Source organism: Labeo rohita, chromosome 22 (assembly GCF_022985175.1).
Source record: "Labeo rohita strain BAU-BD-2019 chromosome 22, IGBB_LRoh.1.0, whole genome shotgun sequence".
Taxonomy (NCBI): Eukaryota; Metazoa; Chordata; class Actinopteri; order Cypriniformes; family Cyprinidae; genus Labeo; species Labeo rohita.
In genome coordinates, this window is record NC_066890.1 from 33,703,636 (window position 1) to 33,721,325 (window position 17,690).

At 38.9% G+C, this 17,690-nt stretch overlaps 3 protein-coding genes across 4 annotated transcripts; all 3 read right to left on the bottom strand.

Moving 5' to 3' along the window:
* Positions 1-44: 44 nt before the first annotated feature.
* Positions 45-13,616, bottom strand: LOC127153779 (amine sulfotransferase-like). Of its 2 annotated transcripts, XR_007825332.1 has the most exons (7): positions 13,397-13,616; positions 13,007-13,209; positions 12,809-12,935; positions 12,619-12,713; positions 12,329-12,509; positions 11,799-12,134; positions 45-71 (listed from the first exon to the last, which is right to left on the bottom strand). XR_007825332.1 is itself a non-coding variant. In XM_051095023.1 (6 exons), the coding sequence occupies exons 1-6, from the start codon at positions 13,560-13,562 to the stop codon at positions 12,007-12,009; spliced, it is 900 nt and encodes a 299-aa protein (XP_050950980.1). In that variant the 5' UTR covers positions 13,563-13,616; the 3' UTR covers positions 11,736-12,006. The 2 variants fall into 2 exon arrangements, 1 of the variants encoding a protein (XP_050950980.1); XM_051095023.1 differs by lacking the exon at positions 45-71 and having other exon boundaries at positions 11,736-12,134.
* Positions 1,014-3,196, bottom strand: LOC127153775 (amine sulfotransferase-like). The gene is made up of 6 exons (XM_051095020.1): positions 2,976-3,196; positions 2,592-2,794; positions 2,394-2,520; positions 2,178-2,272; positions 1,874-2,054; positions 1,014-1,392 (listed from the first exon to the last, which is right to left on the bottom strand). The coding sequence occupies exons 1-6, from the start codon at positions 3,139-3,141 to the stop codon at positions 1,265-1,267; spliced, it is 900 nt and encodes a 299-aa protein (XP_050950977.1). The 5' UTR covers positions 3,142-3,196; the 3' UTR covers positions 1,014-1,264.
* Positions 5,778-8,126, bottom strand: LOC127153778 (amine sulfotransferase-like). The gene is made up of 6 exons (XM_051095022.1): positions 7,878-8,126; positions 7,470-7,672; positions 7,272-7,398; positions 6,892-6,986; positions 6,599-6,779; positions 5,778-6,346 (listed from the first exon to the last, which is right to left on the bottom strand). The coding sequence occupies exons 1-6, from the start codon at positions 8,041-8,043 to the stop codon at positions 6,219-6,221; spliced, it is 900 nt and encodes a 299-aa protein (XP_050950979.1). The 5' UTR covers positions 8,044-8,126; the 3' UTR covers positions 5,778-6,218.
* Positions 13,617-17,690: the final 4,074 nt, after the last annotated feature.

A 17,690-nucleotide genomic window follows, 5' to 3' on the forward strand; every position in this document is an offset into this window, starting at 1 on the left:
AAAGGACCAGCTTAAACCAGCTAAGGACCAGCATAAACCAGCAAAGGACCAGCTTAAACCAGCATCAAAACCTACCTAACCAGCATCCCAGCATCAAAACATACCTACCAGCATATGCTGGATTTTTTCACCAGGGTTACTATATCTCTCGGGTATTGCTGACACTTCGGCACATCTCTCAGATCGAGTCTTCGACATTTTTCTAACAATATTTCAGTCGTCATTTTGCATGTCCAGTATTTTTTTTTTGGTTGTTTAGAACCAGAACTAGCGATGCCCGATTCATGAACCAATCGCTCTTTTGAGTCGGTTCTTTTCAATGAATCGCTTCCATTTCTTCTGTTGGTGATTCGTCTGAATAATTTGAACAGTTCACTTGCAGACTGAATTGTTTGGACCAAGATAGTAAAACTTTTAACGTGTGTGGTCGAGTGTGTAGGCCTAATAGTCTACATATCTAGATTTCGTCTTACATAGAGCCTAGGTTAAAACGGATTGTCAGGTGTCGATTGCGGTTGACTGCTCTGTCTTTTCGCGCCTCTTTTCCCACATACGGGTCACCTTATACTTCCTTCCTCCAAACGTCTCTGATATTACCTGAAGATCTGAATTCAGATTGTGAGTGAAGTGAAAAGTCACAATTCCTAGTTATTTTCAGATTTAATTTTAATGAAAAGTTTTACAAAAATATCTTTCTTTGTAAAAAAAGGTGAATTTTAAATTAATATTTATTTATGTACTTATTACTTGATAGTCTTTGCTGGCATCTATTGGTCATTTTGGGGAACTGAAGCATCGTTGAAATATTTGACCCTGGACCACAAAACCAGTCATAAGTGTCAATTTTTTAACAATTGATAAAAATGAATAAATAAGCTTTCCATTGATGTATGGTTTGTTAGGATAGAACAATATTTGGCCGAGATACAAACTATTTGAGAATCTGAGGGTGCAATAATGAATCACTCACAGAAAGTGAACAAACAAGGGGCTGAAAAAAGTACTGATTGGAATAGTTTGAAATAGATTTTTTTTATATATATCTCATGACCACTGAAGTGAATCTAAGAACAAATTATAACAAAGTTGAAATGTAGTAAAAGTTCAGAAGGCCAATAATATTCTTATCACTTTCTGATTGTTGTCTGTTTTTATATGGTCGTGTAGACACGCATTCATTCACATATTATAATACCTTTCTTTTATCATTACGATAGTGTTTTATCTTTATTGGTTTGTAAAATGGATGTCACAGGTTGAGTTTTCAGCCATGCAGTTCTGAGATGTCCCAGACCATGTTTAGAGGTACGTCCTTCATTCTTTCTTGGTAGACGCGGTCAAAACATTCACTCTGAGCCACAGTTAAAGAGTTCTTCCAGTCGCCAACTGTTCCTGTAACACAGCAGGTTGAACACAGTATTAGAGCATTTTTCCACTGCACTGTAAAAAATAAAAAAAAACAATTTGTTGAGTCAGCTTTTGCTGCCTTAAAATGTTAAGTTCAGTCAACTAAAATAAGTTTAGTCAACTTGAAATGTTAAGTTGTACTAAGTAACAACTTAGATATTTGTGTTTGCTAAACTTAACAGATGGGCAAGTAACCCAGCTGCCTCAAAATTTTAAGTTGAGTCAACTCAAATATCTAAGTTGTCACTTAGTAAAATTTAACATTTCAAGTTGAATAAACTTTTTTTAAGGCATCCAGGTTACAAATTATTTTAAGTTGACTCAACAAATTGTTTTTTACAGTGAGTCCTATGTTACTCCTAGAACAGATGTTGCATGAATAATAACTATGCAGAGAAAATAATAATACTTAGAAAATATGATAATGCTTAAATTAACAACTCTTAATTTTTCACTTTTGTCTGACCTTTGCGCATAAAAAGTCCTTTTGGATTGTCCGTGACATTTGAAGGAAGGCATTCATAGTTGGCCAAGGGGTCTTTCTTCATTTGCTTGAATGTAGCTGCTTCCACCACTTTATCGATCGCTGCGTCTGACAGATTTTTTCCCACAAAATCACAGATTTTTACAACAGTGGCTCTGAGGTCCTGATAAGAGAGCGGTGCATTGCACCGGTCAGTCTACAGAGATTCATATCTAAAGACAAGTACAATAACTCCAAAGAAAGTTTGATGGAAAGGTCAAAGAGTTTTAAGCCAAACCAGTCTCACCTTGATCATTTCTTCATAAGTAAGGATCAGGATGTTGTATTTGTCTTTATTTGTGATCCATCCCTTAACATGGTCAAACCAACAACCACCAGCCACTACAGACACAACATTGGTGTTTTTCAAATTTGGTAGCAGACCTTTTTAATGACTTTTTGTCAGTGTCTGACATGCAAAAATGAAAACAAAAACAAACTATAAATTGGTTTTGGCTCTTACTGAACCCTGTGAAGAATTTTGCCACCATCTCATCAAAGTTCTCAAAGGAATCCAGGTTTTTCATGTTGTTGGAAAAATGGAAATACGACACCATGATGTCTTTAGGGTTTCTCATGACATAGATGACCTGACAGTAAAGACAGACATATTAAAACCTGTACATGACATCAAGCCATCGACTAAGGAATGCGTACACACTTTTCCTTTTCTTTGCAGCATTTTGGGCATCAGCGGCTGGGTTAAATGGGAGGAGAAGAGTCTTGGAGATGGACGTGTGTGGTAATTTGTCCCTTTTACCCGATACTCTAGCCAGGGCATCTGCACAGCTGTGAGTTGGTTGGCTTGGTCCGGGAAATCTTCCGCATATATTAGCGTAATGATACGCTGGGTCCATACCGTACCTGAGAGAGTGCCGTAGAGTCCAGCATAAAATACTTATGTTGGTCTTGATTAAATTTGTTATATAACCTTTTTTATGTGGCAATGCGAAGTTCACACGGTTCTGTTACTGCTTAAACAGTGGCCAAGTCAAAGTATGCTGAAAGTTTGACTACAGAGCTTTGATATAGACATGTCACTTACCAGATTTCGGGAAGGTAACGACAAAGATATCATCGTCCTTTGTTTCAAAATCCGCTATACTGTCAATATACTCTAAAGTAAGATCATGATTATCTTCCAAAGCGAAGACGGTTCCTTTGTACGTGAACATTCTGTCAGTGAGCATTTTGTATTCCTGCTGAGCCATGTTTGAGTTCTTACTGAGCCGAATCAGCAACACTAAAGACTGTAAATGGTGGAGAAGACCTTGATATATCCAGGGCCAGATTTCACTGATAAAAGAGCTGTTACACAATAGCTGGTTACAGCGTTATTTATTTTTGCATAAGTCACAGCCAACCTTTGGACTCTTTGCGTCAAAGTAATATAATTTCAAATAGTAAATGCAGTAGTAAAGTTCAGGAGGCCAGTCATATCACAAATATGAATTCATAGACATAGTGTAATGCACAAATTCTGCTTCTAGAAATGCTGTTCTAGGTACATTGAGAGAATAAACATGAATAAAATGGTCATAAACAGACCCAGAAGGGAAGGTTTTATGTGATGTGTCTTTGTCATGTCTTTTTATATTGGATAAATTAAGCCTAAACGAAACTAACACTAGCACGTATGGTCAGCCTATCATAGCTAGCCCTATGGTATACATCCCTTCCTGCCCTGTAGTTCCCACACAGAGCCTGTTCACAACATGGCCACCACCCCAGAGTCTCATCATGACATGGCCAGCACTACTTAGTCTCAATCCATCATGGCCGCCGATCCAGAGCCTTGTCCCATCATGACTAACATTCCAGACTCTCTTCCCATCAGGCCCACCTCATCAGAGCCAACAGCCATCATAGCGGCCTCCCCAGAACCTCCAGCCATGATGGCTGCTTCGCCAGAGCCTTCAGCTATCATGGCCGCTTCGGCAGAGCCTCCAGCCATCATGAACACCTCACCCGAGCCTCCAGCCATCATGGCCATTTCGGCAGAGCCTCCAGCCATCATGCCCGTCTCGTCAGAGCCACCAGCCATCATAGCCGCCTTGCCAGTGCCTCCAACCATCATAGCCTCCTTGTCACAGCCTCCAGCCATCATGGCCGCTTAGCCAGAGCCACATGGCCGCTTCGGCCAGAACCACCAGCCTTCATGGCCGCTTCGCCAGAGCCTCCAGCTGTTGTGGCCTCTTCTTTAAAGCGACCAGCCATCATAGCCGCCTTGCCAGTGCCTCCAACCATCATAGCCTCCTTGTCACAGCCTCCAGCCATCATGGCCGCTTAGCCAGAGCCACCAGCCATCATGGACACCTCACCAGAGCCTCCAGTCATCATGGCCGCTTCGGCCAGAACCACCAGCCTTCATGGCCGCTTCGCCAGAGCCTCCAGCTGTTGTGGCCTCTTCTTTAAAGCGACCAGCCATCATGGCCACTTCACCAGAGCCTCCAGCCATCATGGCCGCCTCATCAGAGCCTCCAGCCTTCATTGCCTCCTTGTCAGAGCCACCAGTCATCATGGCCGCCTAGTCAGAGCCACCAGCCTCATGGCTGCCTTGCCAGAGCATCCAGCCATCATGGCCTCTTCACCAGAGCCTCCAGCCATTGTGGCCGCCTTTTCGGAGGCACCAGCCATCGTGGCCATCTCGTCAGAGCCTCCAGCCATCATGGCCGCCTTGTCAGAGCCACCAGCCATCCTAGCCACCTCGTTAGAGCCTTCAGTCATAATCGCCATCATGCCAGAGTCTTCAGCCTCATGGCCGCCACACCAAAGTCTTCAGCCAACACAGATGCCACTCCAGTGGTCTCGGTTATCATAAATGTTGCATGACTGCAGATTCCCTACCTTCCACTGCCCTTCCTGCAATGGCGTTGCCTATTTTGTGTGTCTGGGTCATACACACTTCGGTGGCAGAGGAATCCATTCCAGAGCACACTCCACACCAGAGCCCGCTACAGTCCATAGTTCACTCCAGAGCCTGATCCAGTCCATGAATCTATGCCAGAGTCCGCTTAAGCCCCAGAGCTCAGTCCTGTGTTGGCACCAGCTTGTGAGTTCCCAGCCTGTCCTGACCTCTACCCCAGAAATCATCCTTGAACCCTCTGTCCTTTTATGACAGCGGAGGATGCCCTTGAGCTCCCTGTTAGTTTTGATTTGGTCCCTGAGGCTGTCTTTGAACTCACTGTCAGTCCTGTCATGGATACGGAGACCGTCTCTGAACTCTCTGCCAATCTATATGTTTGTTTGGACTGATTACCTGTGCTCTGACCTACTGCCTGTTTTATAGACTGTGACTTTGTATTGTGCTATCAATAAACTGCATTTGGATCTTTAATCTCTGTGTCCCTGTGCAGTAAATGACAATCTACCAGATTGTCCAATGTCTTTGTTAAAAAAAAAGAAAATGTTTTTCTAACAGCATCTTAGTCGTCAATTTGCATGTCCTGTATTTTCTGTCAGAACTAGCGATGCCAGATTCATGATCCAGTTGCTCTTTTGAGTTGGTTATTCGCAGTGAATCGTTCCTTTAGTTTAGTTACTGAATTGGTTGGTGATTCTGTCTGAAAAATTTGAACAGGTCTCTCGCAGACTGAATCGTTTGGACCATGATTACATTTTTAACATGTGTGATACACATCTAGATTAGTTTTACATGGAACCTAGGTTTTAAATGGGGATTGTCAGGTTTTACCTGAAGATCTGAATTCAGATTGTAATGACATAACAAATCCTACAAAACTTGCCTGCTTTTGAATATTGAAATACTGACCCTTTTCTGTCAGTGAAAAGAGACGGACCTTGCATAAAGCTTTGTAGTTTTTGCAAAACAACATCAAACACTGTCTTAATGAAACAGGATGTGCAACCCATTTTTATTAATCTGACTGCAGTTCGATTGTAAGAAGTGAAAAGTTATAGTTCATTGTTATTTTTAGATTTAATTTTAAATTAACAAATAAGATGAATGAATGAATGAATGAATCACTCACAGAAAGCGAGCAGACAAGGGTACAAATTAAAGAAAAAAACAAAAACAAACAATAAAAATAATAAACTTTCGTTTCACATCACAAGACCACTTAAGTGAACCTAAAAAAATGTTTTTTTTTTTTTTTTTTTTAATATAGTAAAAGTTCAGAAGGCCATTGCTATTGATTGCTATCTGTTTCGATATGATATGATAATGTAGCCAAAACATTCACTCACATATTACACCTTACTTTTTACTATTGTGAAAGTGCTTTATCTTTATTAGTTTGTAAAACAGAAGTCACAGTTTGAGTTTTCAGCCATGCAATTCTGAGATGTCCCAGACCATGTTTAGAGGTACGTCCTTCATTCTTTCTTGGTAGACGCGGTCAAAACATTCACTCTGAGCCACAGTTAAAGAGTTTTTCCAGTCACCAACTGTTCCTGTAACACAGCAGGTTGAAAATGTCAATATAACATTTTCACACTGCCACTGATATGTTACACATTTAATCATGAACTTTTAAATAATTAACTAATTCAAAAATCTTCTGTCACTCCTAGAACAGATGTTATTATAATTACTAGACTGTCCATAGACCTGAATGACACTTGCAGAAATAATAAAAAATACTTTAAAAAAATAAAAATATGATGCTTAAATTACCAACTCTTAATTTTTCACTTTTGTCTTACCTTTACGCATAAAAGCTTCTTTGGGATGGTCCGTGATATTCGAAGGAAGGAATTCATAGTTGGCTATGGGGTCTTTCTTCATGTGCTTAAATGTGGCTGTCTCCACCACTTTATCGATTGCTGCGCCTGACAGATTCTTTCCCACAAACTCGCAGATTTTCACAACAGCGGATCTGAGGTCCTGATAAAAGATTGGTATATTTCACCAGTCAGTTTACAGAGATTAAAAAGGGTACAATAATGCATTATAAATTTAATGGAAAAGTCAGAGTCTAAAGTGAAACCAGTCTCACCTTGATCATTTCTTCATAGGTAAGGATCAGGATGTTGTATTTGTCTTTATTTGTGATCCATCCTTTAACATTGTCAAACCAACAACCACCAACCACTACAAACCAAACACAACATTGCTTTTTTTTTTTTTTTTTTTTTAAACTTTGTAGCAGGTTCAAGACTTTTTAAATGACTTTTTCAGTATTTATAGTAAGTATCAAGCATGCAAACTTGAAAAAAAAAAAAAAAAAAAAGCTATATAGTAGTCAACATTTGAAATGGATCAAAAAAGTGCATCAAAGTTGTCCTAAGACAAGAATTGGTATTATTTTGGATTTAGGACAACAAGGTTTTGATCCACTTCACATGGTGACTACTGTATATTGGTTTTGGCTCTTACTCCATCCTGTGAAGAATTTTTCCAGCATCTCATCGAAGCTCTCAGTAGAATCCAGGTTTTTCATGTTGTTGGAAAAGTGGAAATATGACACCATGACATCTTTAGGGTTTCTCATGACATAGATGACCTGACAGTGAAGACAGGTGTATTAAAACACGTGCATGACATCAAGCCATCAATTGATGAATGCATACACACTTTTCCTTTTTCTTGCAGCATTTTAGGCATCAGTGGCTGGAGTAAATGGGAGGAGAAAAGTCTTGGAGATGGACGTGTGTTGTAATCTGTCCCCGTCATCCGATACTCTATCCAGGGCATCTGGTCCATTGTGATTTGTTTGGCTTTGTCAGGGAAATCTTCTGCGTATATTAATGTCATGATCCGTTGGGTCCATACCGTACCTGAGAGACCAGCATAGAGTCGAGCATAAAATACTTATGTTGGGGTTGACTGAATTTTTGATGTATAACCATGAACATTTATGCGCCAATGCAAAGTTCACACTGTTCTGCTAGCTCAAACAGTGGCACAGTCAAAGCATGCTGAAAGTTTTGACTACAGAGCTTTGAAACAAACATGTCATAAATACAGCAACCTCTCACTTACCAGATTTCGGGAAGGTAACAACAAAGACATCATCATCCTTTGTTTCAAAATTTGCTATACTGTCAATATATTCTGGAGTGAGATCATAATTGCAATCAAGAGCTAACACAGATCCTTTGTAGGTGAACAGTTTGTCACTAAGCTTTTTGTATTCCTGCTGAGCCATGTTTGAGTTCTTACTGAACCAAACCAACAACACTGCTAAAGAGCGTAAATAAAAAAGCAGAGAAGACCTTGGTACGTCCAGGGCCAGAGACAAGGGCTATTACGCAATAGCCAGTTACAATGTTATTTATGTTTGCATAGCTCGTGGCCAACCTTTGGACTCTTTGTGTCAAACTAAATCTTTGCTATCTTTTCAAATCCGGTACTAAAAATGAGAAGGCCAATAATATCACAAACATAAATACAAAGACTGGTGTAATGCACAATTTTGGTTTCATTTATGATTTCATTAACAATCTAGATCAGTGATTCTCAACCTTTTTGAAGGGCCTCTGTTGTCCAACACAACATTCAAAGGCCCACTATATAGTGTATGCTAAATTATGCCTATTTTCTGCATTTCTGCTGTAATTATAACAAAGCTGCTACAAAACTGGGATCTTGATATGTTTTGCGAAAAATTGTATTGTGATTTCAGAAGTTTCAAGAACCACTAGATATACTAAAAGAATAAAACATCAATAAAATGCTCATAAACAGGCTCAGAAGGAAATGTTTCATGTGATTTTTCTTTCTCATATTTCTCTGTATGGGATAACTTGGCCTGATTTAAACCTAACATTGAAAACAACCCTGTTAAAAGTCACACATTAGTTAAAGAATACATGGAGGGCAGAGAGTTCACTTCTGGCTTTTGTCCCTGGTTGACCCCATCATTAAAAAAACTACAACAACAACACCACTTTTTTTGCAGTTTGGAATATAGATGGGACTATAAAGTATTTATAGAGATTGATGCACAAACTACATTACCTGCATAAAAAGCAAACAGGTACATGAGCAACTCATTGACTCATTTTAGAGTTTGAAACGATCTGTCACTGAAATTATGTTTATCAGAGTTGCCAGGTTTTCACAACAAAACCTGCCCAATTGCTACTCAAAACTAGCCCAATCGCGTTTCGGAGGGGGTCCATCATTAAAAATCATGTCCCTGGGGATAAAATACATGATTTTTTTTTTTGTCAGGTCTGGTAAATTCCTATTTCAGGGGCTAAATATGACGTTTTTGGGTTCACTTCAACCTGCGGACATCAAAAACAACCCGTGGCGACAGTGTTAAAGTGCTCCTATTATGCCTTTTTAAATATGATCTTTCATGTAGTGTGTCATGTGGCTGTATGTGAACATAAACTATCTGCAAAGTTGTGAAGCCGCCAGTGCACGATAAATAAGTTATTGTCTACCAAAAAAACAGAGTCGGCTCACAATCGCCCGAACGAGTCGTCAGGAATTCAAATCTTATTCTGTTATGGCCATACGTCACAAAGTAACATATTTGCATAATGTCCGCCCACGTTCTATGTGGCAAACACCTTGCCTGCCCACAAACACAGTCAAATTTCTATGTGGTTTACGTCATGTCAAGAAGACGCTGTATCCTACGCTGTGAGAGTGAATTTGTTTTATATTCACTTCCAAAAGATGAATCTACAAAGATTGTATTTTCCAGCGATCGTTCAACATATGTAGCTGTGTATGTTATGTTGTGTAACAACCCTGCACATGTCTTGCAAAACGGCTAACTCGCACTTCTGTAGTTCTGTTGTTCAGCTGTGGGCCCACTGTAGTCAAAAAATAGGTGATTGATGCAGCTTAACTGTCTGTCTGTCTCATTTGATGGAGTAATGATAAATGATGGTGCACGAAGCGGCTTTCACACCGAATGCGGAAAGCACTGTGCTATGAAACCCGTTCACTTCAATTGCTTGTGCCGTGCAAGGACGGCTTGTTTCTGCATCATCCAAAGTGTACGTGCAGCGGAGCGCACCACTGCTGTGCAAGCCGCGCTTGGCGCGCTCAAAATTCGAATAAGTTGAACATTTTGCCGCAGCGCTCTAAAGTACTGCACAGAACCCAGCGGCTAGCACAGCTCTTACTGTGTTACTATGTGAAAGCCGCTTAAGGTATTATGCAATGTTGAAGTTTACAACATAGAGGTGTACCCGGTTCGCTTACATAAGCAAATTGTGAACACTTTCCACGTAGTCTGCTAATTTGTCAATCAGCCACTTCAGCTGTTTCATTGTCAGTCAAGGTAAGATAAAATCAATGTCATCTTTTCTATGTATTGACAAGTCTCCAGGACTGTCATTCAGTTATGGCAATGGGCGTTTCGTTTTCCGACACACGCTGTACGCAGTAGACCAATCATGAAGGAGAGTGATTCTTCGACCTGCTTCGCACGAGTCGATTATGAATAATTTAGAAATTAGGTAAAATTAAATCAATTTTTATAGAAAACTAAGTGTTTTTTGACCTTGCATACATGTAAACCTGTTTTAGGAGACTCATAAAACAATATTAGTAACCTTTAAAATGGCATAATAGGAGCACTTTAGAGTAACCCAATTCTGCGGGAAAACTGCGGACTTGTTATGTTATGTACTTGAACTTGGCCGCTGACATCTAATGTTTTTTTTTGTAGTAAATCCACAGTAACTACATAATATGGCTTACTACAGCATACTTTTGTATTGTCACAATGTCTGTAGATGAGTATAACTTTGCGTCATCAGTTTTGCTGACAAATAAATGGGGATATCTCAGTACAAATAACTCAGAGAAAGAGTAAATATAGTTTGTTTGCATACCATCATTTGAACTAGATTCACCCTTCTTTAAGTGACGTCACAAAAAGGGCGTCTTTTTAGGCTAAAATTAGTCTGCTTGCAATAACCCATTGACAAATCCCTGGTGAAAAAACCAGCATATGCTGGTAGGTATGTTTTGATGCTGGTTTAAGATGGTCCTTAGCTGGTTTAAGCTGGTCCTTTGCTGGTTTTTGCTGGTCATGTTGCTGGTCAAGGACCAGCATGAACCAGCAAAGGACCAGCATAAACCAGCTAAGGACCAGCATAAACCAGCAAAGGACCAGCTTAAACCAGCATCAAAACCTACCTAACCAACATACCAGCATATGCCGTTTTTTTCAAAAAATAAAGCCAAAACGTTCATAAACAAGAGCTCAATCTATAGACAAAACTCTGCTGACAGGTATTATGTATGTAATTATTTATTTAGTATTTTAGTATTTATTTATTTATTTATTTAAAAAAAAAAAAAAAAAAAAACACCCTCCCTCCCCCGTGGGAATTCTCACACCAAACTGGCAGCCCTGGTTTAATGTTGAAAGACAGCGAGGTAAGACAAAAATTGGCAAAATGCAAATCATTTATTAGTCAAATGTTTTATGATAGAAATGTTAAATGGCAGACAGCTATATCCAGTGATGAAAACCACTCAACTTTTTTTCTCAGACATGGACATTTTGAGAGAGATAGAGAGAGAGCGTAAAGTTGTTTGTGTGAATTACCTGCGTCTGTGTCTTTCTCTACAAACAATGCAGTTAAGTTGAGGTTAACTTACTTAAAAAACAGCGATTTAACAAGTTTCTGTACATCGTGATCTATAATCTCTGTGTGCAAATGTTTGCGTGTGTGCTATTGAAAAAAATGATTAAAATGGCACTTTACGTCCAAAAAGTTGCTGACCCCTGCTACAGCCCTGGTGAAAAAACCAGCATATGCTGGTTAGGTAGGTTTTGATGCTGGTTTACGCTGGCCCTTTGCTGGTTCATGCTGGTCCTTGACCAGCAACATACAGCTTAAACCAGCAAAGGACCAGCATAAACCAGCAAAGGACCAGCTTAAACCAGCATCAAAACCTACCTAACCAGCATCCCAGCATCAAAACCTACCTAACCAGCATCCCAGCATCAAAACATACCTACCAGCATATGCTGGTTTTTTCACCAGGGAGAGTTAGCCTACCTCTTCCGACAACGGTTGAGACACTAAACCGTTTTCATGAAGTACTGTAAATATTTAATGGAACCATGTCAATTACAAATAAAGGAAGTATCAAAAGCAGTTGTGTGCATTATTTGTGTGATGTTAAGTTTTCAGCCATGCAGTTCTGAGATGTCCCAGACCATGTTCAGAGGTACGTCCTTCATTCTTTCTTGGTAGACGCGGTCAAAACATTCACTCTGAGCCACGGTTAAATAGTTCTTCCAGTCCCCAACTGTTCCTGTAACACATGAGGTTGAAAACGTCAATATAACATTTTCCACTGCCACAGATTTGTCACACGTAACACATTTAATAATGAACTTTTTAAAAAATTATCTATTTCAAAAGTCTTTAACGATTAGACTGCCCATAGACCTGAATGAGACATGCAGAGAAAATAATAATGCTTGTACATGACAACGTTTGTCTGACCTTTGCGCAAAAAAAGTCCTTTTGGACGGTCTGTGATGATGTCAGGAACGCATTCATAGTTGGCCAAGGGGTCTTTCTCCATGTGCTTGAATGTGGCTGTTTCCACCACTTCATCGATTGCTGCGTCTGACAGATTCTTTCCCAAAAACTCACAGATTTTCACAACAACGGATCTAAGGTCCTAATAAAAGATGTGTGCATTACACCAGCCAGTCATACGTACCCAAAGAGAAAAAAATAAAAAACATTTAATGCAAATGTCTTAGAGTCATAAGCCAAACCAGTCTCACCTTGATCATTTCTTCATAAGTGAGGATCAGGATGTTGTATTTGTCTTTGTTTGTGATCCATCCCTTAACATGGTCAAACCAACAACCACCAGACACTACAAACCAGACACAACATTAGTGTTTTTTAAACTTTACAGCAGGCTTAAGATGCTTGTATACAAACAAAATGTATGAGCTCCTGAGCTCTTACTTAACCCTGTGAAGAATTTTTCCAGCATCTCATCGAAGCTCTCAGTAGAATCCAGGTTTTTCATGTTGTTGGAAAAGTGGAAATATGACACCATGACATCTTTAGGGTTTCTCATGACATAGATGACCTGACAGTGAAGACAGACGTATTAAAACATGTGCATGACACCAAACCATTGACTGATGAACACATACACACTTTTCCTTTTCTTTGCAGCATTTTGGGCATCAGCGGCTGGAGTAAATGGGAACAGAAGAGTCTTGGAGATGGACGTGTGTTGTAATCTGTCCCCGTCATCCGATACTCTATCCAGGGCATCTGATCGACGGTCATTTGGTTGGCTTTGTCTGGGAAATTTTCAGCATATATTAACGTCACGATCCGTTGGGTCCATACCGTACCTGAAAGACCAACATAGAGTCGAGTATATTACATACATGCAATTTGAATGAATTTCTGTTAACGTTTAAACATTTGCATGACAATGCAAAGTTCTTGACTTTAGTGACAAAGTCAAAGCAAGCTATAAGTTTGACAATAGAGCTTTAAAATAGACATGCCAAAAATATAGCCCAGTATCTCACTTACCAGATTTCGGGAAGGTAACAACAAAGACATCATCATCTTTGGTTTCAAAATCTGCTATACTGTCAATATATTCTGGAGTAAGATCACAGTTGTCTGCCAAGCTAAAGACAGTTCTTTTGTACATGAACATTTTGTCACTAAGCATTTTGAATTCCTGCTGAGCCATGTTTGAGATCTTACTAGTGATGTTATGCCTGATACCAAGGCTTCGAAGCTTGTGTCGAGAATGTCAGATACTTCTAGCTGGAGCTCATTATCAAGGCTTGTACTTGTATCATTTTAGTGACATCACCGCTGACGTTTGAAACCTTGTTTGATTGCAGTGCTTTGAGAAAGGGTTCACTTTTGGCAGAATCGACAAAGGAAGACATATCGTTTTTAAACTTGTACTTCCATGGCCTTCTGTCCAGTCCACATTAATCACTTTATTCACACCTCTTTTATTCAGTCTAAATAATGCCATCGTTTCCCTCTTTTTAACAAAAGCACTGCCCAGTTACAAAATGACAAATCATTATTATTATGTGAGTTCTGGGCTCCTGTTCCCTGGTTGAGAACCACTGTTCTAGATATACTGAAATAATAAAACATCAATAAAATGGTCATAAACAGACACAGAAGGAAAGGTTTCATGCAATAAGCAATGGCGAGGCAGAATGTTTACTTGTATGGATTTCGTCTCAGGTTAACCCTTTCATGAAAAACACTTTTTTGCAGTTTTAAATGTAGATGAGACTATGAAGCATTTATAGAAATCAATGCACAAACTACACAACCTTCATAAAAAGCAAACAGACAGGAACATGAGCAACTCACTGAGTTGCAGGGTTTGAAATGATCTGTCACTGAAATTATGTCCTCTTGCCTTGAACTTACCGGTGTTTGCTGACATCTACTGGTCATTTTGGGGAACTGAAGCAGCTTAGAAATATAATAAGGCCTACAACCAGTTATAACAACAACAACAACAACAACAACAAATAATAATAATAATATAAAAAAATAATTTAAGTTAAAGCCCCTACTTACTGCAAAGGTTTTCTTCTTCCTTTTTTTTTTTTTTTAACTTAAAGGGCTTGCAAGACCGTTTGAAGTGAACTGAAAGGAACATGAAACATCTAGGTGTTAAAATAGTGTAATATTTAAATGTTTAAAAACATCATACCATAAACCAACCGTTTAACTTTTTTTTTCTTTCTTTTTTTTTGAGTGGTATTTTCACTGGGACATTGAGAGAGACAGCAGTTTACATCTGTGTGATTTAATAAGACCTATTAATTGAATATAATTAAATAAATAAACCGATTTAAAATAAAATATATTAATTAAAGTTAAACAGATTTAATAATAATAATAATAATAATAATAATAAATAATATTTATATAGGATTTTCATTATATTATTAATAATTATAATGTATTATAATAATACATTTAATTTAAATAAATAAAGCTGTCTTCTCACAACGAGGGACGTTAATGTCGTAACGTAAACGTGATGGTGCAAGCAACTGTGAAGACGGAACTCCATGAAGTTGACATCCCATAAAAAGAAATAATCACCAGAACTATGCCATTTTTTTGTGCCGCAAAAACGCTTGTGCTGGTTTGGTGTTTGAGATATTAAAGATCATATTGTTTTGACAGTGTGTCCCTTTCCACCCCATGGTGCCCAAATCGTTCCAAACCGGCGCAGTTTGTTTGTGCTCGAGTTGTGCCGGTTTGATAAGACATGTAGGGAAAATATTATCTTGAAGATAACTGAAAAAAAAAAATCTTTATATCTTGACAGCCTTCACTTTTGTCTGACCTTTGCACATAAAAAGTACTTTTGGACGGTCTGTGGCCTTCGAAGGAAGGGAATCATAGTTGGTCAAGGGGTCTTTCTTCATGTGCTTGAATGTAGCTGCTTCCACCACTTCATCGATCGCTGCTTCTGACAGACTCTTTCCCACAAACTCACAGATTTTCACAACGATGGACCTGAGGTCCTGATGAAAGATTTGTACATTTGATACAGATAGTCATATAAAGTATATCCAAAGAGAAATACAATAACTCCAAAGAAAGTTTAATGGAAAAGTCAAAGAGTCTTAAGCCAAACCAGTCTCACCTTGATCATTTCTTCATAAGTAAGGATCAGGATGTTGTATTTGTCTTTATTTGTGATATAAACCAGACACATTAGTGTTTTTCAAACTTTTTTTTTGCCAGATAGTTGTTTGGCTCCTTTTTAAATCATAACGATAACAGAAATCATCCAAATGGCCCAGATCAAAAGTGTACAGAAATGTTTGACCTTGTTACAGACGTAACAAGACGCTGTGTTCCAATTCAAAAACTGCACCATTCGAAGGGCGCATTGAAGGCTGATTGCATCACGCAGGCTGTCCTAATAAAAATGGCTGTACCCTACGAAGGCCACATTTGAAGGCTGATTGTGCCACGGTGGCACAACGAAGACTGTCCCAATTGAGAGCCTTCTGAGGCCACATTTGGAGGCCAATTGCATCACCGTGCTGTGGTGACGGCTATGCGCTATCTAGATGCACCCTTCTGGTGTGTTCCAAATGGGATATAATCGCCCTCCGAAGGCCACTTCAGAGTGAAAACAATCATGGCCGCCATATTAAAGGAAGGATTTTGAATGGTACAACTGATGGACACTTTGGTTCCCATGATTCTTTGCGCAGATTCTTTGCATGATGACTGCACCTCCGTATGGGCACGCGTTGATGACACAGAAATAGGGTGACCAGACATCCACTTCCCAGGGACATGTTTAGCACAGGATTTAAATTTCCTACATTTTCTAAATTTCCTAAAACAATCTGGTGTTGGTTGTTTGTGCTGTACAGATCGATCATTGTACGACACCAAAGTACCATAAGAGTCGACGCTCCATGCTTTTGAATCGCTCTTACGGTACTTTGCTGTCATACAATGATCGATCGCTGCAGTGCAAACAACCTGGTTCATTTAAGCAATTTAGAAATGTAGAAGTCTGGTCACCCTACGCAGAAGGGCACTTTAAGAAACAGTTGTTTGGTTCTCTACACCCTTGTCCGATACTCTAGCCAGGGTATCTGCACATACGTGATTTGGTTGACTTTGTCTGGGAAATCATCTGCATATATTAACATCATGATCCGTTGGGTCCATACAGTACAGAGTGGCATAGAGTCAAGGATAAAATAAGTACATTGGGCTTGACTGAATTTTTGTTATAAAACTTTAACCATAACAGTGGCAAAAAGGACTGAAAAAAGGACTGACAGCCGATCATGAAAAGGACTGGGATTAGCAAATTTCACTGAGACTACCTGAAGATCTGAATTCAGATTGTAATCTACAGTCTGACATAACAAACATAGGTCTACACCTCTGATAACTAAATTTGTAAAGTAATTGGTTGAGAGTTTTAAGACAAGGACGTATTTTACTTAAATTAATGGCTAATGTCATTATTGGGTGAACTTATTACTTGCATGCTCATGAACACTGAAATACTGACTGAAAAAACTCATTAAAAAAACTTATTAAAAACTAATTTTGTTTACATCGATTGCAATTTTGTTGTGAAAAGTGAAAAGCCACAACTCATTTCAAAATTTTTAAGGGTGAATGAGTGAATCACTCACAAAAAGTAAACAGACAAGAGGCTAAAACAACAACAACAACAACAACAACAACAACAACAATATGACCAACCAAAATTCAAACATGTTTGCAAAGTTTAAAGAGTTTTCGAGTATGTTAAGGGCCCCCAAAACCCCCCCAAAACCTTGAAAAAACAAATAAAAAATTATAGCTGCAAGCAGCGATGACGGGCCCAAGCCATCAGCGCAAGTGCCACCCCAGTGGAATCAGAGGAAAAGGTGCATTTACAGTAACAGTTTTTGGCTCCTACTCCATCCTGTGAAGTTTACTTCACTTTTTTTAGAAAAAAAGTAATCTGAAGCAAAATGATAGGTTTGTTTAAAGAAATGTTTAAATATTTTTTAAAAATTAATATTATAAACCACTGCTTCCAGGCAAGTGTCCCACATGTTTGTTTGACGTAAATGTCAACATGTTGTGAAGCATCAAATTTGAGGGACCTATCCACTTGCATTATATGGACTCACATAGATGGATTATTTTTCTAAAAATCTCTGATCATGTTCCACAGAAGAATGAAAGTCATGTACATCCGCGATGGCATGAGGGAGAGTAAGTGATGAGAGAATTTAGCATTTTTGAGTGAGCAATATTGATGGGCAAATTAACCCTATTGAAGGACTAAGACTTTCCT

Coding starts and splice junctions, on each gene's coding strand:
- LOC127153775 (XM_051095020.1), bottom strand. CDS start 3,141: ATGGCTCAGCAGGAATACAAAATGCTCACTGACAGAATGTTCACGTAC. Junction 2,521..2,591: donor TGCTGCAAAGAAAAGGAAAA/GTGTGTACGCAT, acceptor CTTTACTGTCAG/GTCATCTATGTCATGAGAAA. Junction 1,393..1,873: donor AGGACTTTTTATGCGCAAAG/GTCAGACAAAAG, acceptor GCTGTGTTACAG/GAACAGTTGGCGACTGGAAG.
- LOC127153778 (XM_051095022.1), bottom strand. CDS start 8,043: ATGGCTCAGCAGGAATACAAAAAGCTTAGTGACAAACTGTTCACCTAC. Junction 7,673..7,877: donor TGTTACCTTCCCGAAATCTG/GTAAGTGAGAGG, acceptor CTGGTCTCTCAG/GTACGGTATGGACCCAACGG. Junction 6,987..7,271: donor AAAATTCTTCACAGGATGGA/GTAAGAGCCAAA, acceptor TTTGGTTTGTAG/TGGTTGGTGGTTGTTGGTTT.
- LOC127153779 (XM_051095023.1), bottom strand. CDS start 13,562: ATGGCTCAGCAGGAATTCAAAATGCTTAGTGACAAAATGTTCATGTAC. Junction 13,210..13,396: donor TGTTACCTTCCCGAAATCTG/GTAAGTGAGATA, acceptor TTGGTCTTTCAG/GTACGGTATGGACCCAACGG. Junction 12,936..13,006: donor TGCTGCAAAGAAAAGGAAAA/GTGTGTATGTGT, acceptor CTTCACTGTCAG/GTCATCTATGTCATGAGAAA.